Source organism: Python bivittatus, unplaced genomic scaffold (genome assembly GCF_059951505.1).
Source record: "Python bivittatus isolate LINGU-HERP-01145 unplaced genomic scaffold, Pbiv_v1 ctg000610_np1212, whole genome shotgun sequence".
In the NCBI taxonomy this organism is placed as follows: Eukaryota; Metazoa; Chordata; class Lepidosauria; order Squamata; family Pythonidae; genus Python; species Python bivittatus.
Window position 1 is genome coordinate 60,179,726 of NW_028277088.1, and position 27,396 is coordinate 60,207,121.

At 39.1% G+C, this 27,396-nt stretch overlaps 1 protein-coding gene across 1 annotated transcript in view; it reads left to right on the forward strand.

Annotated features, from left to right (window-relative positions):
* The window catches only part of ZDHHC11 (zDHHC palmitoyltransferase 11), a 77,979-nt gene that overhangs the window by 22,528 nt on the left and 28,055 nt on the right, over nucleotides 1-27,396 (forward strand). The window contains exon 2 of the mRNA XM_088150210.1: nucleotides 20,571-20,749. Coding sequence (XP_088006336.1) covers nucleotides 20,571-20,749 — 179 coding nt within the window. The remainder of the gene's footprint in view (nucleotides 1-20,570; nucleotides 20,750-27,396) is intronic.

Genomic DNA, 27,396 nt, shown 5'->3' on the forward strand with positions numbered 1-27,396 from the left:
GTGTGGGGGAGATGTTGCTGAGGAGATTAAGACTCGGTGCATTGATCCCTTGCAGTATGCAACACTGGCCTCAGTCTGCATGGCTCACTATCACTTCATGTACAGTATTTGGAGAATAACACCATTGCATTAGCTCCTTTGGACAGTTACCAGCAGACCCAGAAAAGGTATTCTGCACCAGCCATACAATGCATCAGCATACACCAAGAAACTCAATATTCAGCATGCTCCGCAAGGAGGTGAAAAGTGGGTAGGTAAATATCTTTTGGATGGATTTGCTATCATAAATGGGACCCCCACAGCCTTTGAATTTAATTATTGTTTCTTTCATGGCTGCCCTGTTTGCTACTCAGCAAACACCTTCAACAGTTTACTTGATTCAACCTATGGGGCTCTGCACTACCATACTAGGGTTAAAGAAGAGTACCTCAGGGATCTGAGTTATGCTGTGCGTAGCATCTGGGAACATGAATGGGTTGCCTTGCAGGAGACTGACACATCTTTGAAGCAGTTTCTAGTTGAGAATAAGCTCCCAACTCCTTTGAATCCATGAGATGCATTTTTTGGTGGTAGAACAAATGCTACATGCCTGTACTACAAACCAAAACCTGGGGAACAAATCTTATATTACGATTTCACCAGTTTGTACCCCTTCGTGAACAAGAACAAGGAGTACCTGATTGGCCATCCACAAATCATCTATCAAAACTTTAGGGACATAAACAGTATTTTGGACTTGCTAAAGTTAAAGTGTACCCACCAAGGAACCTCTGTTTCCCAGTCCTACCCCATATATCTGGAGGTAAATAAATGTTTAGTATGTGTGCAACCTGCACAGAAAAGCAAAGGGTCACTCTATGTAAACACAGTGATGAAGAAAGAGCCCTGACTGGGACATGGTGTACTGTTGAACTAAATGTGGCTTTAGAAAAAGGTTACAGAACTGCAGAAATCTATGAGATCTGGCATTTTGAAAGAAAGATGGGCATATTATTTTCAGGTTACATTAATGAGCATCTCAGACAAAATCAGGAGGCCAGTGGTTACCCTGACTGGTGCAAAACAGAACTGGATAAAAATCAGTACATTTGGGATTATGAAAAGATGAAAGGTGTCCACTTACGACGTGAGCATATTGAAGTAAACCCTGCTGAAAGGCAGATTGCCAAGCTCTTTTTAAACTCATTGTGGGGTAAGTTTGGGCAAAGCACCAATCACATGGCTACATCTGTGGTGACAAACCCTGAGGAATTATTCAAATATCTTTTTGTACCCTATTGTGAAGTTTCCTCATGTGAGTTTGTGGACACAGAGATAGCAGTTGTGACATGGAAAACAGCCAAACACTATCCAACCAAATCCACACGTCCAAACACATTCATTGCCAGTTTTACAACAGCTTACGCATTGTCAGGATCTACGCAAGCCAGAACCTTCAATTGTTTTTTATTGCTTTTACTTTTATTGCTATGCATAGATCAATAGTAGAATAGTGGGAATGTTATTTTAAACTGGTTGCTTGACCTGCCATAAAAAGTGGGGAGAGGAGGCCAGGTGCCGTTATCTCTATCTTGAAACAGACATCCAAGGCCAGGAGGTGTGAGAACCAGGGCAAGGTGCGAAGAGTTGCAAGTGGGAAAGAAAACCTAGAAGGGGAGGAAATTGGGCTTAAAAGGACAAGGGTTTGCTTTGTAGAATTAGACTCAACAAACTATGATGCTGTACGCTTCTCCTGAATAAAGAAATCTCTGATGGAACTTTTGGTCTCCAAAGGATTTACTGAACTTTGGGATCGAGTGTGCAGACTCTGACACGCATGGCTGGAATTATACAGGCTACTGGAGGGTTTGGGTGAGAGGTGTCTGTATCATGACACCGATTCTGTCATTTTTATTAGAGAGGGGGCGTGGACACCATCATTAGGTGATTATTTAGGCCAGCTGATGAGTGAGATCCCTCCAAACACAGTGATCACAGAGTTTGTGGCAGCAGGCCCCAAAATGTATGGGTACGCTTTGTCAAATGGGGAGACAGTAGGAGGTGAAGGAGCTTAAATGGGGAGACAGTAGGGGGTGAAGCAGCTTATGCTAAATAGTGTTAATTGTGATGAGGTTAATTTTGACAGCTTGAAAGATTTGTTAGATTATTACTAATCTAAGAAAGAAAGAGAACAAGGTAGAGTAACTGGGGATTGTTAGAGTTAAGAAACAGTGGGCACTAGAAACGCAGGTACTCAAAAAAACTCTAAACGTTGTATATAAGAAAAGGGCACTCAGGACTGAGGATTACTGTACACTACCTTACGGTTATTAGGCATGATGGAAAACATTGTACAGTTTGTACACCCTTTCTCTTGTATTATAAGTGGGCCATCCAATTCTGGCAAATCCTTTTTTATCGAACAAATGTTAGAACATGGTGATGCTGTGTTGTCTCAAATGCCTCAAAATATTGTATGGTTTTATAGTTGTTGGCAACCTCTGTACAAAGAACTACTTAATAAATTCCCATATGTTAAGTTTATGGAGGGTCTACCACTTTCTTTTGATGATGATGATTTGTTTCCATCTAACCAAATCAATTTAGCAGTGGTAGATGATCTAATGGCCTCTGCCAGTGACAGCGATCAAATAGAGAAGGCATTTACATAGTACGTTCACCACAGAAACCTGAGCATTATTCTCATACTTCAAACCTGTTTTTCCAAGGTAAGAAAATGAGAACACTAGCTCTGAATTCCAAATATTTGGTTTTATTCTGCTGTCCCCACAATCTGATGCAAATTGTCATGCTGGCTCGTCAGATGTACCCCACTAACACACAGTACTTTTTAGAGGTGTTCCAAGATGCTACTCGCAACCTACACGGCTACCTTTTGGTAGATTTGGCAGCCGCTACTCCAGAAACCTACAGCCTGAGAATAGGACTCTTTCCGCCTGATTGGCCTGTTGTTTACACTGAGAAAAAGAAGAGTAAAAAAGCAACAGCTTGGGCATCATAGCGTTAGTTCATCCAGGATGTCAGAGAGGGTGTGCAGAAATTGGGGTTTTTAAAAAATCTTAGTAAAGGCTGGTTCAAAACAGAGAAAGGCCATCTTATGTAGCACTAATAATGATCTGGTAGGCGTGATAGTAGAAATAGCCCTGAACACTTTAAAAGGAAACCTTCCTCTGAAACCTTCACAACTCTGCACATTAAAGAGAACGAAAGGTGTCATTAAAAAGTTGAGTGATAGAAATGTCTCACTTAAAAAGAAGAAACAGATCATTCGCCAGTCAGGAGGATTTATTGGGCCCTTACTAGGGGTTGCAATTCCATTGCTGACCAGCCTATTAACTGGAAAAACCATGGACCATGCTGAGAAAATGTATCTGGTGTCATGTCATCAGATGGAGCAACTACAGGGTAGGGTGCCTACTATGGGGGCTGTGGCCACTAACCAGCTGGATGATGAGATGCATGCCATTCTTCAGAGATTTGATTTGAGTGAGGACGACAAGATTAAGCTCTACAATTCTGTGCTGCAGAGGTTTCTAAGACTGACCAGGCAAAATGAGTCTGAAAAGGACAGGCTGAATCTCATTTACCCCCCAGAAGACCCTTGGTCACCTCTGACATCACTGGAACGACCATCTCCACAGGACGCGACAACGCATGAGGTCCTAGGCGGTGTGAACACACGTTACAGAAAAACTGCAGAACTTTTGCTGAACAAAATGAAACAGCATCAGAACATTTCATCCTGGGATGATTGTGGCATCTTTTTATACAAGGGCGTACCTGTTCCTGGTACTAATATTTTAGACTTGGTGAAAGGGGCCTTGCAACACCGATCACTTACCAAGAAGTGGAAACCCCAGGGATGGGATGAATTTATGAAAGCTATGGTGGAGTTGAATATACCTACATCTGTGCTGGGGTCTATAGCTGCTAAAGATCAGTTAGAAAAACTGAAAAAGTCTACAGCTCCTAAGGAGGAAACCACGACTAACGCAACTCTCAGCTAAAAACTTCACTATGGATCCAGGAAAGTCAGGGCTACCTGGTGGTCTTCCATAAGAATTGAAAAATTCACCATATCCGGGAGATGGGAACTGATTACTGACACCCCCTCTAGACCTTGGATGCTAAATCCTAGAAGCATGCTCAGGTTTGATGACCGGCTCAGTTTGTAAAATGAGGGAAGTAGAGGGCTAGCCAATGTTCACCAGGTAGAGTTTGAGGATGGGTGTTTACAATTAATCCGAAAGGTCTTTTGGAGATTTGTCTCTTGGATGGCAGGTCACAAGGGTAGACCCCTAGAAAGCATGTACTTCCAGAGAACAAACAGAGGAGCTGCAGGGAGTCCATTCTCACATATAATCAAAAAGTACGTTCCTTGTGTGATTTATTTCAATAAGGTTTTCAAAGATTGCATAGAAAATCATGTTGATAGTGGGGTTGTGCAAATCTAATTTCTGCTCTGAGGTTACCATTCCTGATCAAAGAATAGTGCTCAGAGCACCCCTGATCAGGGGTCAAGTCAAAACAGTACAAAGTATAACCACGGCTAAACTCTTCCTGGCTAATTAACAGAGGCCTGTCTTTCATACCTTTGCCTGACACTTGCACCATCTGCATGTACTCTCTCACATAAATGTCATGCTCATAATCAGGCTGAAGAGGCTTTGCAGGGATCTGTTCACCATCGCAATACAGGGCACAAAAACTGACACTGCAGTGTTGAAAATTGAATGGATTTCTTTCATAATTCCTGATAAAGGATGCATTGTCCACAAAACCAATCACTAATTGTTTTGGTGACTGCCCCGGAAATAGGTTTTCCTGATTACACACAAGGCTACCTGCTGGAATGCTGTTAACCTTCATTCCCACTTGATCAATGGGATATTTGGCATTGGAGGACAGCAAAGCTTCCACATAACCCAAACGCATGCCTGGTGCTACTTTTACATGTTTTACAAAGACAGAGGCCAACAGGAGTTGCACTTTGTAATTCTCATTGCCATCCTTCATCAAACAAAATTCATTTCTGGTTCTTATGAGTTTGACTTTCACATCAACCCCATTAATCAGCAGCTTGTCTTGAAAAAAGAGATCACTATGCAAAGGTCCAAGCAGGTCTCATTTACGACTTCTGGCTGTGTGTCTCACTCTTGCTCTGAAGCCCAGGTTGCCTGCAGGTGTCAGCAGGGTGCTCTCCATGAGGGTTGAGTCATCTTTGTAAAGCCCCCAGCTGTAAATTGGGTTCCCAGGGCATCACCGCCAAAGTTCAGAATCAGTTCAATGATGGCACGGTAAGAATAACAATGATGGCTCTGCGTAATAAGATGATCTCCCAAGGTTACATCCAACAAGGTTAAACAGCAATGCTATAGGGTAGTTGACCAGTGCCACCCTGGCATCATCACTGATATCTGTACCATTGGCCTTTACAATCTTGCAACTCACATACAGCAGGGTGCTCTTTAAATCCATGTAATGCTCACCATGTCCTATGATAAAAAATTCCAAGGGTGCGTTGGGTGATAGCATGGCTAAAGGTGGGATCTCAACATATATGCTGTTTTCAATACTGGTTTGTGTAGGTGCCAGTTGAAAAAGATCCAGTTCTGATTTCATACATTCCACTGAAGCCTCATGGATAAATGCCATTTTGTATTAAAATATGTCTCGTTTGTCACACCACTTCCTCTTCTGTGCACATCTCCTCTTTGTATCCAGGGTTTTTTTTCACAATCTTTCTCTTTTTAACTGGAATAGGTGACCCCATTGCATAATTCTTCCTGGCCATGACCATACCCGAACCCCCCTGCCCCCCTCAACAACATGGGATACAAGCTGTCCTGCCACATCTCTGACAATGTTCTTGGCTGCAGATTTCACATGTGGTTTAAAGATTTCTAATCCTTTCCTTGGAAATGACATTGCTTTTCAAAAAAGTCCACAGACCACACCTGTCCTGTACATGACAGGGGTTCCTCAGAAGCCTGTAAGGACATGACTGGCTTGTGCCGTATAGTAGGCCACATAGTCTTGGGGACTCCCGTGCTCCTTGATCACAACCATCCCTCGCTTTTCTGAGGCCTAAAATGAAGCTTCACAACCACCTTCCCATGATAAAAGTGGACATTTTTGTCTTGATCAGTTTTGATTTCTACAGTAATGGTGTCAATGTAATGCTTGGTGACTGGAATGTAATGTGGTTGATCATAGGTCATCATAATGAAATCGTTGTCTTGCCCCCACACAGGCACGCAATGCAGTGGTGGTACATAGAAGTCACCCACTATCTGGAGTTCTACGATGTTTGTATAAACATATAAGGTATTGAATCCTCCAGTCACATCTGCAGCAAAGGGAGATTTTTTTGGCACGGAATCCTGGGAACAAACCTAATATATATCCAAGTTCTTCACTTGGATGGCATATGTTCCATCTTCTGTAAGATTAATTTTTCGAACCATCGGATCATACTTCAGGGTCATCTCAGGACTGTTCTTGATGCCTGATATAAGCTTGTTCATATTTTCTACCAGCTGTTCAGTGCTGGCATAATACTACCACTTTTCAAAGAAAAATACCACCTTTTTTTCTCGGTAAGAATTTCAAAATGTCCAGTTGAAGTGTTCCAACTATGTGGGTACTATATCTCTACTAGTCCTACTTCCCATGAACCTGGAAGATCCAATGCCCTTGCTAACTGAATAGTAAAATTAGAACTTTTGTTTTGGGGAAAAGCAGCAGCTGATGTGTTGCTGGGAGGGGTGATATAAAACCCCGCCATATCAAAGATGGCATACTTCCCTCTCCTTAACCCAGCTGTTGAATTTCTCTGGCCAGCCTACCTATTTGACCAGAATCTCTCTATTTTTTCCCCACCCTCTTTTTCTGACCACTTTTTCAATTCTGTATATGCGTTGTTGGTCATCAGGAACCTTTTAGAGCTCCTCTAGGTAAAAAGACCCCTTTACAGGTTCATCAGTGTAATCTTTTAATCTATACACCACTCTTTCCCCCCTTGACCCCAGTTCTTTGATGATGAATATTTTATCTGTATAAGTTTGCTGACAGCCCTTTTCAAATTTCCCCTTCAGTTGGGATAACCTGATGTGATCACCCACCTTAAGATGTTTTTCCATTCTTTTACTTTTTAAAACATCCCCATACAGTCTTATCCACACCTCCCTTTCGTTAGACAAGTTTATGATATTAGGAGCAGTCCAGATGCTATGATGGTAAGTGTCATTGTAACCCTGAAGAATTGCAGGTAAAATGTCTATGTACCGGGTGTACACCCGGGTGCTGGGTGTTTTTAGCTGTAAAATATCTCCAGAGTTTATTTTTCAGGATACGGTTAAAACTCTCTGTAATGGCTGCTTTAGTCTCACTATGGGTGACAAAGTGATGAATGCCATAACATGCTAAAAGCGTCTTCAGAGGAATATTTAAGAACTCTTTACCGGCATCTGTCTGTATTTTTCGTGGTGCGTGTCCTGTTTCAAAGATGTTCTGGAAGGCAGCTGCAACCTCTCTCCCCGACTTACCAAATAAAGGGTAGGCCCAAGCATATTTAGATAGCATGTCGATAACTGTTAAGGTGAACTTTTTTCCATGGTTTTCCTTAGAAAATATGGAGACATCTATGATATCACCCTGCCACTGCTGATCTATGCCAGCCACCATTGTTTTATTTCTAGGAAAATTAATTCTTGCAGGTTTATGAAAGGTATAAGCATCTTGTCCTGAAAACCATGTCTTGACTTGCTTCATGGACAGTTTTTTATCATGCTTTCTTCCCTCCTGAAAAAGGGAATTCACACCTCCATAGCTCCCCACACATCCAGGTAATAAATGGACCTCAGAATCTCTTCTTACTTCATTATACCAAAAGAACTCTGACAAATGATCACACATTGCCTTTAACACATAATTGTATTGATAACAGAGAGTTCAAAGGGGCATGCCTATGCCCTTGGAAAAATACCCGTCATCATCATCATCATCATCATCATCAGAAGAAGAAGAAGGTAAAGTTTCATAACATGCTATTTTACAGTAAGTTGGCCTTTCTGGGTGACATTCTGTACCCCACAAACCATGCCCACAGTCACAAGTAAGCCAATCTTCACTTGAATTGCAGTTCTTTAACTCATTGTTCAAATAGCCTGGCCACTCTAATAGAGCAGAATCATTACCACATTCTAGATCAGACAAATCTTCATAAGATACTTGCCAGCAGCGATTACCGCTAGAATATGAAAGTGGAGTACTTTGAATTGCTCTTTGTCTAGGCAGTGTTAATTCAGATACTGTAAAATATAAAACAGCCTGTTGGTATGCTATCTGCTCCACCAGCATTTACATAACAATAATATCTGTTACTTACCCTCTCAGTGTCCTTTGATGGGGGCTAAAGATGGCCCATGCACCATTTCACAGGGTGTATGGTTAGTATTACAGACTATGTGTCAGGTCTACAATGTTCAAACTCCAATACAGACAAATGCCTTGAACTCCAAAGTAGATTAAAAAAAGATTTCATTTATTGGAGGATACATGCAGCTCAAAACATTCCCTATATGCAAACGACAATTACTATGCTAATAAAACAATCCTCTAATTGGTATATATTTTGATTGCTGCAGATTCTGACACTATGTCCTCTGTCTTCTGCTGTTCCTCATCACTAAAATTACAACACAGCTTATAACAGCCATACAAAATTGGTCTGAGGTAATTATTTTCTCTATCATAACCCTGGCAACAGCTTTTGGTGCATTCTGTTAGAGCTCTTGAGTTGACCCATGTGCTGGTGGGTTTCTCTAACAGTCTAAAAAGGTCTGCAGAATCTTTATTCTTTGGAAATAAAGAATCAAGGTTTTCTTCTTTCTTCACCTCTTTGGAATCTGAGGCTGCCATATTATTTTCAAATGCAAGCTGGAGCTTAAACTGTTGAACTGCACAGCAGCCTGTAGCTGACATGTCAACAGCTCAGCACGCACACAAAATCATGGGCTCTAACAAGCCCAGATGTGCATATAGTCCTTCCCATCCGTTCCAAACATGCGTGCGCAGATGGATAATGTCATGTCATTGAGTCATGTGCTTACGACATGTCTGGACATGCATACATCCTCTCCCATCCATTGCAAGCACACCTGTGCATGCCTAGAATCATGGCTCTGACATGTCCAGACGTATCAATAATGAGTATCACTGTGGAATACCTGCTGCTTGCTTGGCTGCTGCTTGTGAGAGTATTTGGCTCCTCTGTTAAATTATCCTGGCTTTGCTGGAGGGAGGGGGATAGAAATACAATTTTATTAAGGTCATGCTTCAAAATGTTTATGTGTATGTGTGTATTTGTGTTATCAGTTAAATCTGCAAAAGTGTGTGTGTATGCGTGCAAGCACACACGCACATGCATGTTTATTTCAGGTTAAGATTTGCAAGCTATGTATCTATCTTTTACAAAAGGTAAAGCTGTCTGTGATTTTGACTTCCCTTAGGATATGGGTTGGGTTTAGGGTTAGGTTAATCATTCTGGGGCTGCTGTGGTTTAAAAAGTTCTTTTTTCCACATTCGAGGAGTGATTTTAAAACTGCATAGAAATAAAGCCTTTTTAGGATCTCCTTTTCCTGTATTCAGGCGCTTGATTTTAAAACTCCACAAAATTAAAAGCATCATTAGGCTATTATTTATTTCACAAGGCCCAAATAGGGTTTGCTTCCCAAATACAGCGCAGCCTAGGGTTCTGTTAATTATTCACCTTACTTAGTTTTGATTTGAATGCCCCCATGGGATTAGGTTTAGGGTTAAGCTAATCAGACACCCTAGGGTTGACCATCACACCTTTCTTGATGATAGGGTTAGGTTCAACACGTCATGTCCAGTTAGGGTTATGACCTTTGACTGCTGCATCACGTGGGGATGAGGGTTATGCACGTCATATCTGGGGGAGGGTTAGGGTTACACACATCATATTTGGCATAACCTGATGGCATCACTTCTGGAGCAACCTGATGATGTCACTGATTAAACAAACAGATAAACTCCCACTGAATTTAGTATACACTATTACTACTGGCACGTATAACATAATGATTTCTCAGCAATACTAACTCTTTCATCCAAACCAAACAGCAAGCTGCAAAATACAATTTCAAATCAGGTAAGCCCAATCCCCCTCTTTCATTTGCATCTTCTAATGCCTTATATTTAACTCACGGTTTTTCCGCTGCCACACAAAAACACACGGTTTTTCCGTGCCATATCTTGAAACTTGCTAATGCACCAAATTCTTTTAATTTGTCCATTAATATTTTAATTCCCTTTAAAGGATCTTCCAGAACCGACACCTGCCTTTGAACTGTGGTGCTGGAGAAGACTCTTAAGAGTCCCCTGGACTGCTAGGAGGTCAAACCAGTGAATCTTAAAGGAAATCAACCCTGATTGCTCATTGGAAGGATTGATAATGAAGCTCAAGCTCAGATACTTTGGTCACCTAATGCGAAGAGAGGACTCTTTGGAAAAGACCCTGATGCTGGGAAAGATTGAAGGCAAAAGGAGAAGAGGACGGCAGAGGATAAATTGGTTAGATAGCATCACTGAAGCAATGAGCATGAAACTGAGCAAACTCAGGGAGGCAGTGAAGGACAGGAAGGCCTGGCGCAATATGGTTCATGGGGTCACGAAGAGTCGGACCCGACTAACGACTGAACAACAACAAGAACCAACACCAAGTCATCTGCAAATGCCCTTAACTTATATGTTTCTTTTTTAATCTTTACTCCCACAATCCTCTCATCTTGTCTTATATCTCTCTTCAGTATTTCAAGAACCAAAATAAACAAGAGAGGAGACACTGTCTTGTTCCTTTTTGTATCTCACAGGGTTTCCATTAACAACTATTTGTGCTTTCTGTGAAGTATAAATCTACCTTACCCATTTTATAAAATTCTCTCCAAAATTCACAACTTCCAAAACCTTGAACAAGAAAGCCCAATTCAAATTGCCAAAGGCTTTCTCTGTATCTAAGAAAATCAATGCAGCTTGTTTTTCATTATGTTGCTCCAAATATTCCAAAATGTCCAATACATTTCTAACATTGTCCTTTAACTGTTTTTTAGGTAAAAACCCACACTGATCTTCATGTATAAATTCTTGCAAATTATTTTCACTCTATCAGCTAGAATCATTGTGAACACTTGTAGTCATTATTCAATAATGATATCAGCCTATAGTTTCTTGTTAAAGTCAAATCTCTTTCCAACTCTCTGGCATCTTTCCTCCCTGTAGAATAGAGTTCATCATGTTTTGTAAAGGTTATAAAAGTTCATCCCCAAAAGATTTATAAGAACCTGATAGAATTATTCAATACATGATTACCGCAGCAAGACTTCTTTATGCAAAATTTTGGAAAACCCAGACACTACCAACAATACAAGAATGGTTGTTAAAACTGATGAAAATGGCAGAAAATGATAAACTGACTTGTATATTAAAAGAAAACTCAAATAACTATTACCTTAAAGAATGGAAACCATTGATGGACTATTTGCAAAATGCAGGTGGGGTGAAGCTTACATGGGGATTTGAAGATTAGGTTAGAAATGTTTTGACAAAGGATATGTTTTGACAAAGAATGAATCCTACTTAATGTATTAAAAACTAGCACTTATGATAGTCTTACTATTCCTAAGACCAGGGATAGATTGGAAGTTATCTATTTTTCATATCTTTTCTTTTTCTTTTACTTTATCTCACTTTTTCTTTTCCTTTTCTTTAAAATTTGTATTTTCAATTTTCTTTTTCATTTCTAACTTTTAACTTTGTAACTTTAAAATTTCAATAAAATATTATTAAAAAAAAAGAAAGAACCTGATAAACCAACTAGTCCAGGCACCTTTCCTAGTTCAATCTTTTTTATAGCTTCAGAAACTTCCCTTATTGTTATAGGTCCATTCATAATCTGTCTCTGTTCCTCTGTAATCCTAATTTTGTTTCTTTAGATATTCACCTATTTTCTCTAGAGAGATGTTGCTTCCTTTATACAAACTGGAATAATATTGATGAAATGCTTTTTGTATGGCCGCATTGTCCATTAACACAGTATCTCCCTCTTGCAATTTCAATATCATTTTGTCTTTTTCTTTTCATAATTTATATGGTAGCCACTTCCCTGGTTTATTTGCAAACTCAATTTTTTTTATTTACGTAATTCATTTTTATTTCCATTTCTCTTACTGTTAACATAGATAATTGTTGTTATAAAAGCTTAATTTGTTGAGAAATACTTCTCTGGAAATGTCTTTAATTCTTCTTTTCTCTTTATTTCATCCAAAATAGCTTGTGTTTTTCTTGACTCTTCTTTTTAAGTTCACTATTATGTTGTATAAGATAACATCTGATAAAAGCTTTACTTCCATCCCAAACCATTCTGAAATCAGTGCTTTTACCTAAATTATTTTCAAAAAATTCTTTTAATTTCTTTTTACAATCCTCCACTATTCATAGGATTATGATCCAAAAAAGTCTCTACTTTAGAAACCTTAGTAACCAAGTTGAAATCCAAATCATGTCTATTCTTGAAAAGGATCTATGTCTTCAGGAAAGTAGGTATACTCTCTTTAATTGCCATTTTTATGTCTTCATATATCAACCAGCCCTAAATTGTCCATCAAATCAAAGAATACATTTGGTAATTTGCCTTGAGTGACTTTAATTTTTTTCTCAGAAGTTCTGTCCAGTTGTGGGGAAATCACTGCATTCCAATCCCCCATCAAACAACAATTTTTATAAGAGAAACCTATTCATCTCTCCATAAGTCATTTATAAAACAATAGTTTGTCCTCATTTGGGGCATAACTTCCCAGTATCAGTTTTAGTCCCATGCAAATTAACTTCTACCCCAACAAATCTACCATGCTCATTAGTTAATACAAGTTCTGATTTTAGTCGGGTATTTATATACAAAACTCTTCTTTTCTTTTCTTTTCTTTCTTTTCTTTCTTCTTTCTTTTTTGTTCCTGCTGAAATAAATTCTTCACCCAATTTTTTATAAATCATTTATACAAACATTTTATGTCCTTTTTTCTAATATATGTCTCTTGTAGGCAAATTATAACTTTTAATTTTTTCAAATAATGATTTTTTTTCTCTTTTGAGGAGCATTTGCTCCATTTATATTTTACCTTAAGCATTTGTAATCCATAATCAGGCCCAAAATTTAGAAAAATCAAAACCTGAGGCACCTAGTTCAGTATCATCCCTTTCAATTTCCTGTTGCATCTGTTGGAGTTTTTGTGTAGTCTCCTCTGATACCTCCATCTGAATCTATTCCAATTCCTCTTTGAATTTTTCTAGAAATTCCTTCACCTTCTGGACAGAATTCAATGGAAACCTCTGCTGTTTAAAACTAAAAATCACACCATCCAATTTGTCCTTTTGAAATGGGATCTCTTTTTGCTGTAGTCTTTCAGTCAAAAAAGGATACTCTTCTCTCCTATGCAAAATTCTAACAGGAATTTCTTTAAGAACAATTATATCTGTATTATCATTCTTCAGTCTTGTATTAAATTGCTGCTGCAAAACGTGATCTCTTGTCTTCTTCCTGACAAAGTGCACCAAAACATCTCTTGGAACATGTTTTATTCTCACAAATCTTGTATTTATTCTACATACTTTATCAATTTCTGCCTCTGTATCCTCCTTATCCCAATCCAAAAAAATCACTAAGATTTAATAATCTTTTCTCTAATATCTTCACCAGAATCTGGTGATTGCTCTAAGTTTCAAACACCCTCCCTTGAAGGTCTCAGATAAAAGGCCCTCATTGGTTTGACTCAGAATGCCATTCCCTGAGAAAAAGATTAAGGCTAGCTATGTGTCTAACACGGAACTATCCATCAAATAATAACCAAGTTGCCATGCTAGTATTTAGACAAGAATATAAGAAAACTATTAAATGTAAGAAGTCTTTTCATTTGTCCTCTCTCTGATTAAATTTAGAATTAGCAGCCAAAAATCCAAACCCAGTCTTTTTTTCTTTTTTCTTTGTATACGATTGTAGGAATACTGCAGGAACGTAGGTTCTCCCCAGACATTCCTATACCTGCCTCTATGTGGGAGGAATATTAGAATATTACAGCCAATTATTCACTGCCTCAAGTTGTAGTGAATTAGAGGACTCACAAAAAGATATACAAAACACCTGTAGTCCCTCCCCACCCTGGCCTCTGGTGACTGAATGGGAGACTAGAGGACTTATTCAGTCTCTGAAGTCCAGCAAGGCTCCTGGAGAAGTTCTCCTACCCCCTGAATTAGTCAAATGTTATATTAGCTGGTGGGCTCCCTTACTTGTAGGTTTATTTACTCATATAAACAATTCCTGCCAAATTCCAGCTGGTTAAGAGCTCTCTATTGTGGTCCCCATTTACAAAAATGGTGATAAGGATGATCCCTCAAATCATAGACTGATTAGTCTAACTGACATTGTAGCAAAATGATATGCCAAATATCCTTTATACAAGATTGAGGACTGGGTAATTGAAAAGGATTTGCTTCCTGCAGAACAAACTGGATTTAGGTCTGGTTGCTCCACTATTGATAACTGTTTTATCTTATGTCATCTAATAAAAAAATATGCAGCCAAACAGGGCCAATTGTTTACAACTTTTACAGATCTCAGCACAGCATTTGATTCAATAAATAGGGAATAAATTCAAATTCAATAAATTTGGAAGAAATTTACAGACCTGAGCATGGATCCCAGATCCTCTCTTTAATTAAGGCATTATATTCAAACGCATGCTAAAGGTATGCACAAGAACTCATAGTTCCCTAATAGGGATAATTAGTACCAACAAGGGAATCAGACAAGGATGTATACTGGATCCCATCTTATTTAACCTGTATATTAATGATATCCCAAAGTCCCTTCATTCAACTGATATGCTTAATTTAAAAATAAACATGTAAGAAGTCTGCTTTACCCAGATGACATGGTATTGATGTCATACACCCAGGTAGGGATGAGAAGACTGCTGCATAGGTTTAGTTTATACTGTGCACTCAGCTACCTGAACACCAATAAGTCTAAGACCAAGGTAGTTGTTTTCGGGAAGAGGTGGACTAGGTATAACTGGACCCTGGATAGGGAACATATAGATCAGGTTAAGTCCTATTTATACCTAGGACTTATTTTTACAGGAACAGGCTCCTGGCTCCCACATTTTAAGAGGAATTCTTTAAGAGCTACAGCCTGTGCCAACGCCATAAGGCAGCTCACCAACCACAGCTACCCAGGTTCTCTAATTCCAATCATAAAGGTATATAATAGCAAAATAGTCCCAATGATTACTATGGTGCAGAACTATGGGGATATATAAAAGTTCCCTTATTGGAACAGATACGGTCTACTTTCTTGAAATGCATCTTGGGGGTGGACAAATCTACTCCATCTCCAGCAGTAAGGGCAGAGTTGGGTATACTCCATTTAGTAATTAAGGTATTCAATTATTGGCTGAAGATCTTATCTATGGACCCAGATAGTTTACCCAAGCTTTGTTTTGAAGAGCAGTTGTATAATATGCCTTCTTGTGCTTGGGTTGTCCAACTGTCAAATTTGACATAGTGTGATATGTCAAATGCCATATCACAATAAGGATTCTCTATCCAATTCCCAGTCCAATGAAGGCCAAGAAAAGTTTCAAACAAAGGGTCATGGATATGGCTGCCCAAGAGGATACTGCATCCCTTAAACATGTTAAGTCCTTGAAGTGGCTGGCACAGCACGAATCAGCCTTCCAGCTAGAAAAGTATTTAACAGCTTATGTGCCCCAACATCTTAGAAGAGCTTTTTCAAGAGCTCATTTTGAACAACTAGACTCCATGGTAAGATATGGGAGATTCTATGGAGTTCCATTTCAAGAAAGACTGTGTATCTGTGGTGCACTAGCTATCGAAGACATTGCACATATCCTCTTTAATTGCAAACTATATTCAACAGAAAGGACTATTTACTTAGATTCCTACTTAAAAAATAAAAAAATACTGGGGTACCCAGAATAAATTGTCTTACTTTTTGCAGGGGACAAACCTGCATATCACTAGCAAATATCAAAGCACTCTTCATATCAAAGGCAATTTTGAAGAGGACAGACTACATAGATCAGATTGGGGTTAACTGCAGGGGTGATGACTTATTATGAATTTGTTCTACTTTTTAAAATATTTACTTGTATGCTTGTATTGGTCTTATACTTCTGATATGGTCATATGACTAAATCAATAAAGTTTCTGTTCTGTTCTAAGTCTCAAACAAAATTCCTTCTCTCTAAATTCCAATAGAGCCAGATTATCTAGTTCTCTTTCCAACACTCTGTCTATAACTTCTGTCTTACTCTCCAAAATTTCCACTTTGTCATTAATCTGTTTTACATCTCCAGACACTTATTTTAGAGATTTCCATCTTTTTAACTTCTTCTTTCATCTCCTCTTTAATCTTTATAAGTCTTTCATCCATTCTTTTTTCAAAAGCTGTCAATTTAGTATCAAGTGATTCAGCTTTCTGCCCAGTTGCTCAAACATTTCCTGAAGTAAATCTGGTATGATTCCTCTCTCTGCAGGTTGCTCTAGCAATCCTCCCCTCCGCTCCATTCTTGCTGCTTTTCTGGTGGTTGCCATTATGATATTATAATCCAAAAATGAAAGTGTTTCAAACAAGGGAAAAAGAAAAGCCAAGCTCCCCCCTCCTTTTTCTCTTTTGTCTTCCTGTGACTTTAATACTTTCATCTCAAGCGGCACTCTGTAGATACAGTCAGCATCACAGTCAACATTTTTATAGTTACAGTCAGCATCACAGTCTGGTTCATATTACCTTTATCTTTTGTTTTTAAAATCCACCAGTTGTCTGCACTCTTTAATAATAAACAACACCAAAAACCATTCCCACAAAGGTCCGGTTTGTTTGTCTAATTTAATTCCAATTTTTTCAAAAGTACTTTCACCAAAAAATAATCTTTCAAAATAACTGTTCCCCTTATCCGTTTTAAACTTTCATACATTGACTCTTTGTTAAGCTGCTTGCCAAAAGTTTTAAAGTGTTTAAGACTTTTTCTTTATTCCTTTGTAATCCAGAAAAAAATAATTAACCAAGTGGAATTTTCTTATCCTGGTGCTCAGAAAACCTCTCTTTAGCTGTAAATTAGTTACATCTGAAAGTAGTTAAGAAATGAGGCTCATGCAAACCTTAAATCCATATAGGCTGCATTATGGCCATGAGCTTGATTGGAATCCTTTGACTCCCAGCCACTTCATGAGACAATTGCAAAACCCTCAGTTCTTGCAGTCTACTTGTAAGAGGCAGCTGTCCAGAGTCCAAGTGGGTGATCTCACTATCTCTCCTTTTTCTGGAGAGTCTTTGCCAGCCAGAATTCACCATCTGGCCGCCATTCTCTACCACAATGTTTTTCCCCACTCCTTCAGGGATGTCTAATTCACCATGAATCCTCACCAGAAGCTCCGAGATTGACTACTTTGTAGTTTGTGGGATCTTCCTTTTCCCACTTTTAAGTTAGTCCTGCACTCATCTGGCACATCCTCAGTTCTCCAGGATTTCTTTCCTCAGACTATCTTTTAGCAGATTATGATGTAGTTTATCTGGAACTGGAGATTTAAACTCATTCAAACGGAAAAGGTATTCGTGACTGTTTCTTACAGTCTCAAGCACACTGAACATGCTTTAATTATCAGAAATTAGCATGCATTTGTCAAGAACTATCCTAATCTCATTTTTGTGAGAACTCTCTGAATATAATATATCTTAATTTCAGGAAAGATTTTAAATTTTTTCATGAAATATTAAGAGTCTAGTTAAGTTGAGCTCGATGGCATGACAATCAAATTGTCATGCCATCCAGCCCAACTAGACACTTAATCAATATAGACCCCAGCCTATTTTTTAGCAAGATAAAACAATATGGGAGAGATAGTACCACTGCCAGATAAATTTGCAGTTAGCTCACCAACCGCACTCAGCGTGTGGTCCTTAATGGAACTACAGTACATCTATGTGGAGGGAAGTATGCAGTGGGTTCCTCAAGGTTCTGTCTTGGGCCCAGTGCTCTTCAACATCTTCATAAATGACCTAGATGAGGGGATTGAAGGGATGCTCATCAAATTTACAGATGGCACAAAGCTGGGGGGAATTGCTAACACTTTGGAAGATAGATTCAAGATTCAGAAGGATTTTGACAGACCTGAGCATTGGGCCCTATCCAACAAGACGTAGTTCAGTGGAGAGAAAAGTAAGGTCCTGCACTTAGGCAGGAAAAACCAGATGCACAGGTACAGGATAGACAGTACCTGGCTCAACAGTACTGCCTATGAGAGGGATCTAGGTGTCCTGGTGAACCACCGCTTAAGTGTGAGTCAGCAGTGTGCTGCAGCTGCCAAAAAAGCCAATGCAGTCCTGGGCTGCATCAACAGAGGGATAGTATCAAGATCAAGGGAAGTGATAGTACTGTTCTACATTGCGCTGGTGAAGCCACATTTGGAATACTGTGTCCAGTTCTGGTCACCACAATACAAAAAGGATGCTGAGGCCCTAGAAAGAGTGCAGAGAAGAGCAACAAAGATGATAAGGGGTCTGGAGGCTAAATCCTATGAAGAACAGCTAAAGGAACTAGGTATATTTAGCTTAATGAAGAGAAGACTGAGGGGAGACATGATAGCAGTCCTCCAATACTTGAAGGGCTGCCACAGGGAAGAGGGCATTGATTTATTCTCAGTAGCACCTGAGGGTAGAACAAGAAGCAATGGGTGGAAGCTTGTCAGAGGGAGATCCAACCTGGAAATAAGAAGGAATTTCTTGACAGTGAGAACTATTAAACAGTGGAATAGCTTGCCTCCTGGAGTTGCAGGTGCTCCATCACTGGAGGTTTTCAAGAAAAGATTGAACAACCATTTGCCCGAGATGGTATGAGGACTCCTGCCTTGGGTGGGGGTTGGACTAGAAGACCTCCAAGGTCCCTTCCAACCCTATGATTCTATGAAATGGATACAAAATAGCTCTAAATGGCTCCTGGCTCTAAAATCATATTCAAAAAGTGATTCTTCATCTAACTGGAGGGAGGTATCAAGGGAGATGCCAGGTTTCAATCCCGGCCCCTATATTTTTCAATATTTTTTTATTAATGTTTCAGCTGAGGAGGTAGAGAGAATGTTTATTTAAAACACTATGGAATATGAAACCAGATAATTGGAGAACTAATTTTAAAACAATCAGTGAGGTGTTTGTGACATAGTATTCCAAACTATATAAGAAGGAAGGAGATCAATTCAGAGATGAGGAAGAACATTTTAGATTCTTCTAAAAGAAGAAGCTAGTAGAATAATTTTGTTATAGAAGGATGCTGTTTTCCATTTGTCATTTAGAGTTCTTTTATCATTTAGGGTATAATAAAAAAAAAAATCAGTAAAAACAGTTGGTCAGCTATTATACACGAGTCTGAAGTTTTGACTTTAAAGTGAGGTAGCAAACCAAATTTATGCTTAAGTCCATGGACTGTGTAATAGGACTGCGCAGTGCTTTGGAACTGATCTCTACAAAAGGTGTTTTGTAACACATGGGAGCATGACCATTGAATCTGCTTGCTACATCTTAAAGCAGCCATAACTTTTTCTTGGATTGTATGGTAGCAATCTTATGATCCTGGGAAAGACACAGATTCTTTAAAGTGTTGTAAGTCCAGCTCAACATTTGCTCTCCTGTGTACTCCAAAACACGCTATATATCCTTACTTTGTAACATTAATTAAAATATTAGGGTACAGCGGAGATAACAATTTTCTGGCCCATAAGGTTTTTTTTTTTTACTGTATTACTGTTTTTCTGTAGGAAACCACCTTATGCAATGCAATATTTTGAGATGGAGAAATAACAAAGCTACAGATAGTTCTCACTTACCAACAATAATTGGGACCGGGAACTCCATCACTAAATGAAACTGTCATAAGGCATGATGTCATGTGACCGCGCCAACTTATGACAGCAGTTCCAGCAGTCCCAGTTGCCGTAGTCAGGAATCCCACACGGTCACAGCATCCCGCAGTCACGTGATCACCATTTGCGACATCCTGCCAGCTTCCCCACTGACTTTGCTTGTCAGAAGCCAGCAGCAAAGGTCACAAATGGTGATCATACGACTGCGGGGACTCTGCAATGGCCACAACTATAAGGACCTGTTGTAAGTACTCCTCGTTCAGTGTCATCATAACTTTGAATGGTCACTGAATGAGTGTATGTTAAATGAGGACTACCTGTACTGTTTGTTTGTTTGTTTTTCAAAATGTAACTTACAGTTTACAAAGACTCTAGCAGGAACTAAGTCTTGTTATTATTCCCACCCCATGCTAATAAATCTGTCAATAAAAATAACAATTTTAAAAAACCCACCTCTGTCAAGTTGGGGGCACAAGCAGTCTATCGTAACAAATATGTTAAAGATTCAATTTCTTCTTTTCTTTAATTCATTACATTTTCCCTAACTTTATTTTAATATATAGGTAATTGGCATATTCTTTGTGCATCATTTAATCACTCACCTTGTTGCAATCACTATTGATCCAGCAGATGAAAACATATTAGCTAAGAAGAATTATGACAAACCAATGCCAATTCTTGACCGAAGTAAATGCAAGCATGTCATTCAAAATCAGTACTGCTATCTTTGTGAAGCTGATGTGTAAGTCCTTCATTAATAGCAGAGCAAAAAAGTGAACTATTTATTTACCAGTATATATTATATAGATACTTCTATCAATAGCTTCTTTAAATGTTTTAACATTCTTTAGTTGGCAGGTCCATGACTCAATCGTGCTGTTATTTAAGGTTGATTGCTAATGTTACAGCATTTTAAAATATACCTATGCTTTTAAGGATCCTGAGTTTGCTATTTTTTCTATGTTGTTTGTGTCCTGCCGTTTAAGTTTTAAGCTTCTATTATTATATTATTTTACTGTTACTATTGTTGGGTATGGATAGCTTTAGCTTTTTCAGTCCTGTAAGTAGGCATGCTTCAAGTAACTAAAAATGAAATAAAAACAGAAAGGGGTGGGGGGAGTTTAGTAAAGCCAACAGGACTTCTACAACAAAAATGAGTAAGAGGTAACATGCATATTGAAAGTTATGTGTGCAGCCCTTTGATCAACAAGAACCCTGAAAAAGCACAAGTCTTGCTATATGAAATGCTGCCACTATCTCAGCACAGTGAATGGAAGAGGAACGGAGCCTGCCAACTCCCACCGTATACAGATGGGCTTTGGTCAGAATAGAATTCTATTTCCTGGGCAATTTAAGTTTATTCGGAGTTTTTTTCACTGAAAAAGATGACTAATACAGATTGGCTTTCTGAAATACAGTATGACTGTATCTTTCTATAAAGTGCACAGCTACAAGGAAATGAATGTATTTTGGAGTTCACATTCAATTTATGTAGAGCAACAATAAAGGCTAGTAAGACTGACCAATTTCCAAAGTGAAAAAAGTAGTCTAGTATTTCCTAGAATCCCTTGTTATGTGGTAAGGCTCAGGGCTGCTCAGCAAATATGTCAATCTAGATTGTATTTCTTCAAAGTCCCATGTTCTGGGGACTAAATAAATGATGCAGGTTCAGGCAGATCCTTCAAATATGTTTTTACAATCCAATTGTACTACAGTTTTTAAAGTGTTGATACCATCAAACTGTTAACAGTTCTTGCATGACTTTCCTAGAACTTCATCATGGTCTCTGTACATCCACCTTTGCCTGGCAGAATAAGCCCTCAGAAAAATCTAGAGCTGAGACATATCCCACCCTATTATGCTTGTAGTCTTTGTAGCTGCATTTTACTGAGTTCCTAAGGCAGCTGTACCATCTTGCAGCAAGTTTTTCTCTTTGAGAGTAAAACTTTGTTTTTTGACTTGGCATTTTTTCACTAAGTTCTTATTCATCTTTCATTATATGGCTATTTGCCAGTTTTGTCACTCTATTGATTGTATTGTGAAAGTACATGCTGTGGGAATGTAGAGATTAAAGGAATATGACCTTGATGGAAATATGAAAAAATTGTTATCTAGGCAAAAGGGGCTGAAATATTTTTTAAGATCGGAGCAACAAGACAACATTCACAAGCGACTCAGGTAGACACCTCCCTGATTTGCTGGACGTACAGTACAGTCAGACTTGCAAGGTTCTGTTATTTTAGCCAATCTCAACAAAAGTAGTTTTAGCCTTCCTGTGGAGTTGATTTCCTGGTTTGGTCTATCTAGTGGGGCTGATAGGGAGTAAGATCTCCCTGTCAGATGACCACTGTATCTCCTTTGTTTAGATAAAGGGCATTTGCCTTTATTTGCCCACCTAAACAGCTTGCCCCATCTGTGGGATCTATTGTGACAGCAAGTTCTCCAGACACAGTCCATTGTTACTAGTTCTAAGTCAGGGTACTGATACCTGTTACAAGAACTACTGTATTTGAAAGTACATGCTGTGGGAGTGTAGAGATTAAAGGAATATGACCTTGATGGAAATATGCTGGGCTTCATCAGCACCAATCATGGGCTCAATACTTTTAAACCAAAAGTAGTCAATTTGGCTGTTTTAGAGGCAAAAGTTGAGGACTTCTTCATGCAAAGACCAATGAAGAGTTGAATGGATTCAAAAGTTGCACACTGTGGCACACTGCTTCCACTAATTTCTGCCACTCATACACTGGAGCTAGAGTAGAAAGTTTTATTTATTCCACAATCCAGAGGTCACTGAGGTTCCTGGATGCCTCCAACCAAGCTTTTTAATTCAAATTCAGCATTGCCAGATGCCCATGACAATGACTGATTCCCTGATTCTCAGATCTTTCATTTGGGGGACCATCCTCCTCATTTCTTGCTGGTCTGAGAAAGCATTATAATACGTCACTGGGAGTGGAAGATTGAAAGTTGTATCATAAAATTTTCTGAATTGCTTCTTCACTTTATAATCACTCCATCCTCTCAACAACTCTTGCAGTAAGATAGCTACCATCTTTGAAAAAGATACCATCAAACTGATTCTAACCAACTCACAGCATGAGTTTTATGCCTGTTACTTTACTATTGTGAAAAAGGATGATGGTCTTTGCCCCGTTAACTATTGTGGGACTGAACATTATTGTCACACCTTTGTACTGGGAGAGGCTAATTATCAGTTTAATGTGTTGGTTTTTGGGTTATCCATGGCTGAGAAGTGTTCATAAAACGTATGTCAAAGAGAGTTCTGACAAAGTCAGAAATGAAACCAGATTAGACCATTCAAATAACAAGTGACAGGTAGAAACCATTGCACCACACAGGCAAAAAAATAAGGTGTAAGAATTTGAAGTTTGATTTTTGCATAAATAGAGCTTGCATTTAATACATAGAAGTCACTGGAATTATTTCATAATAGCTTCTTTAATATATATACATGTATATATGTGTATATGTATGTGTGTGTGTGCGCGCACGTGCATGTATGCTAGGTTTAAATGCAATTCTAATCAGAACTGACTCTGAGTAGCTTACAGACCTACAATCAGTAGCTTAAAACAATATGCAAGAATCTACCTAACACCAATATAATAAAATCCTTACACAGAGGACTTATCTGCACACATTCACTCTCAGGAGGCAATAAGACAAACACCACCACTCAGACCCAAAGTTTTGCTGAAGAATGCCAGCTATGGAAGGCTAGGAGAAGTGGACCTTCTCTGATGTCAAGGAAATGCTGTTCCAGTGAAGGTGAGCAGCAATGAAGGCCTGACTCTGAGATCCCTGCAGAAGCCATTCCACTGAGGTATAGAATCTGTTAAGAGCTTTCTTCCAGATCTTAATGGATGGGTAAAAACCACTGAGTGTAGGTGGTCCCATATCCCAATCCTGTACCATAAAATGCTTTAAATCAAACACACTTGTAACTAACACAGATCTCAAAACAGGAATGTTACATGGACAAATTAATTGATGCCTATAACTGTTCAAATCATTGCATTTGGGACCAACTGAAATAAATGGACAGGGCTGGAGAGATCCTTTCAACCCTATGATTTTATGATTCTATAAGTTTCTAAGTGTTATTCAGGGTCAGGCCGATGTAGACTGCACTGCAGTACAGTAATCCAAATGGGAGGTGCTGAAAGCACGAATGACCATGAACAAGGCCTCCTGATCCAGAAAAGACCATAACTGACACACCAGATAGAGCTGCGCAAAGGCCCTCTTCCTCATACCTGCCATCTGCTTTTTGAGCACAAGGTGTGAGTCCAGGAGGAACCATAGATTACAGACCTCCCTGCAGGGGAAAGCACAGTGCTGTGTATGGTCAAGGATGGAATCAGAGAGCCTTCACACCCAAGTAATTTGGTCTTGTTGGAATTAAGTCTGACCCTTTTCCTTGTCATCCAGGCACTGCAGCAAAATCTAAACATCTGTTTCATCTCAGAGTCAAGATGTATGGTTGGGTAGCATACATGATGACCTCCCCCAGGGGATTCATGTAGATTTTAATTAGGAAGGGTGAGGATATCAACCCCTATGGCACCCCAAATGGAGGACCCTAGGTCTCACTCTTTTGCCCCCCACTACCACTGACTGGAACTGTGCATTTAGGAAGGAGTTCTATTGCAATTCAGTAACCCTGATACCCAACTCTTGCAAGAACCCATAAGGATACCATCATCAATGGAAATGAAGGCCAGTAAAAGATCAGAAAGGACCTGGAGGATTGTACTTGTCCTAGTCCCACCACAATTCATCTACAAGAGTAACCAATGTGGATTTCGTTGCATACTTGGGTTTGAACCCTGACTGGAAACACTCAAAATAATCCATTTGCTCCAGACTTCTTCCCAGTTGCAGCCCTGCCATCTTCTCAATAACTTCCTCAAAGGCAAAGTTGGAGACTGGCTAGTGGTTATTTAAACCATAGGGATTTCAGGAAGGCATAGTTAATGCTAGACAGGGTAAAAACATAAGCCTTAAAACTGTAAAAGTTAGTCCCTAGGCAGACTTATAGCAAGTCAATTAAAGAAAGGCTCTTTGAAATGTTTCCCATGCCCATCCCCCGCAGGCTCAGCTGCCTCTCCTCACACCTACTGAACTCTCCTCCATCTGATTCTCAGTCTCTCATGTAAAATCATCACTCAGTGAAAACTGTATACAATAATCTCCTTGAGACTGAGAGAACTTCTCACATATCCTCCCTAAACCAGACCCTAGGAGGAAGACAGAGATGCACCAGGCTCCTCCTTGCCTTTTCTCTGAATTGGAAGCTACTACAAGCATATATACTGGAATTCAAGTTAATAGATGTCTAGGGCTTTTAAATTCAAAATATAAAGAATATAGCTTTTTCTCGCATGCATATTAGAACTGTTCCAAATTAGATTATTTTTTGATTGCTCAATCAGGTTATGGATTTGCAATAGGCCCACTCCAGTCTCAGACCATCCTCCAGGCCCACCTAAAAATCATAAATCAGTTAATTCTAGGTGGTGCTTGAATATTTTCCCCCTAAAATGACTTTGTTTACATTTTTACACTCATTCTGAACTGGAAAAAAATAATTAGTTGCTTCGGTATTTACTATATCTATAGATTACTCTAAGAGATTAGAATTTACAATTTGTACTGACTAAAGTTTTTAGGTTTTCATCTTTCTTGAAATATATCACAATATGTTGCATTAAATATGTCTACAAGTATAGATGCAATTTCAATAAATACACTGTAACAATGGTTAAAAATCCATTAAGTCTTTGGGGCAGGATTAATGTTAACAAAATTAATGTATATCTTAAGAGGGATTGCAGTGTTAATTCCTATTACAGGTAGTCCTTCTTTAGCAACTGTTTGAAGTTATGACGGTGCTGAAAAAAGTGACTTATGACCGGTCCTTATGCTTATGACCATTGCAACATCCGCACAGCCATGTGATTGTTATTCAGGCACCTAGCAATCATCATGCATTTACAATAGTTGCAGTATCCTGCAGTCACGTGATCACTATTTGCGACTTTCCCAGCCAGCTTCCAACAAGCAAAGTCAATGGGGAAGCTGGCAGGGAAGGTTGCAAGTAGCAATCATGTGATGTCTCACTTGACAACTGCAGTGATTCACTAACAGCCGTGGCAAAAAAGGTAATAAAATCAGGTGTGGTCACATGATGCCTCACTTAATGACTGCACCACTTAATGACAAATTCTTTTATCCCAATTGTGGTCGTAAGTAGAGAACTGTAGATATTTTACATAGATAGATAAATTAATGAGAATTTTTTTTTATGGCAGGCTAAAGCTCCTAGAATATCTTTTGCTAAATTGTGAATGATGACAGCTGCTTTAACTTACAGTGGTACCTTGGGTCACAAACTTAATTCGTTCCATGACTCTGGTCGCAACCCAAATTGGTTGCGACCCGAATCAAATTTTCCCATAAGGTTCAATGTAAATACGGTTAATCCGTTCTGACCCCTCCGAATTTGGTCGCCAACCGATTTTGGTTGCAACCCGAATCAAATTTTCCCATAAGGTTCAATGTAGTTACGATTAATCCGTTCTGAACCATATGTATTTTTTTTTTTAAACCACAAAAATATGACACAAAGTACAGTATGAAGAGAGAGAACGCTAACCTTGCTCGACGTGATTTCTGGCATGGAGGACAGGAAGGCAGGTGGGGAGGCAGTTATTGCTTGGAGGGAGAGTCCCCCTCCCTACAGGAAGCCACGACCATGTGTCATGGCAGGGAAAATGGCCGCGGATCCTGTTCGGCCATCCAATCCGGCGTTTGCAAACGGAAGCAAAATTTTGCGAACGGTGCTGTTCGTGACCCGAATTGGTCGTGAACAGAAGCATTTGTGACCAGAGGTACCACTGTACCATATTTTCAATTATATGATTGTTTTAATTTCTGTTTTTGTGGAATGAGACTTAATACAGTTACTCTCCTGTTTGGTTCCTTTTGGAGAGCAAGTGTGAGATACCTTTGTAATCCTGGCAAGTTTTAGGGTGCAGGTATTCTAAATTGGGATCTTTATTTCCCACCTTGAAACCTGCCAGACATATTTGGTTACTAATCGGTAAGTGGTTCCATTTTGATCCTGAATCACATGAGAAATTACCATTGTGGAATAATCCAAATTTCAGCATAGTGAGAAATATGTTCATTAGACATCCCAGCGAATGTTTTATACTGGATTTTTTATGTTGGTGTTGTAAGAAATTTGAAGGTTCTTTAAGTCATATGATTTGGTCTTGTCCAGCTATAGCCTTGTTTTGGTTTCAGATTATTACATATGTCAGTGCAATTTTGGGAAGAAATACCTTAATTAAAGATCTT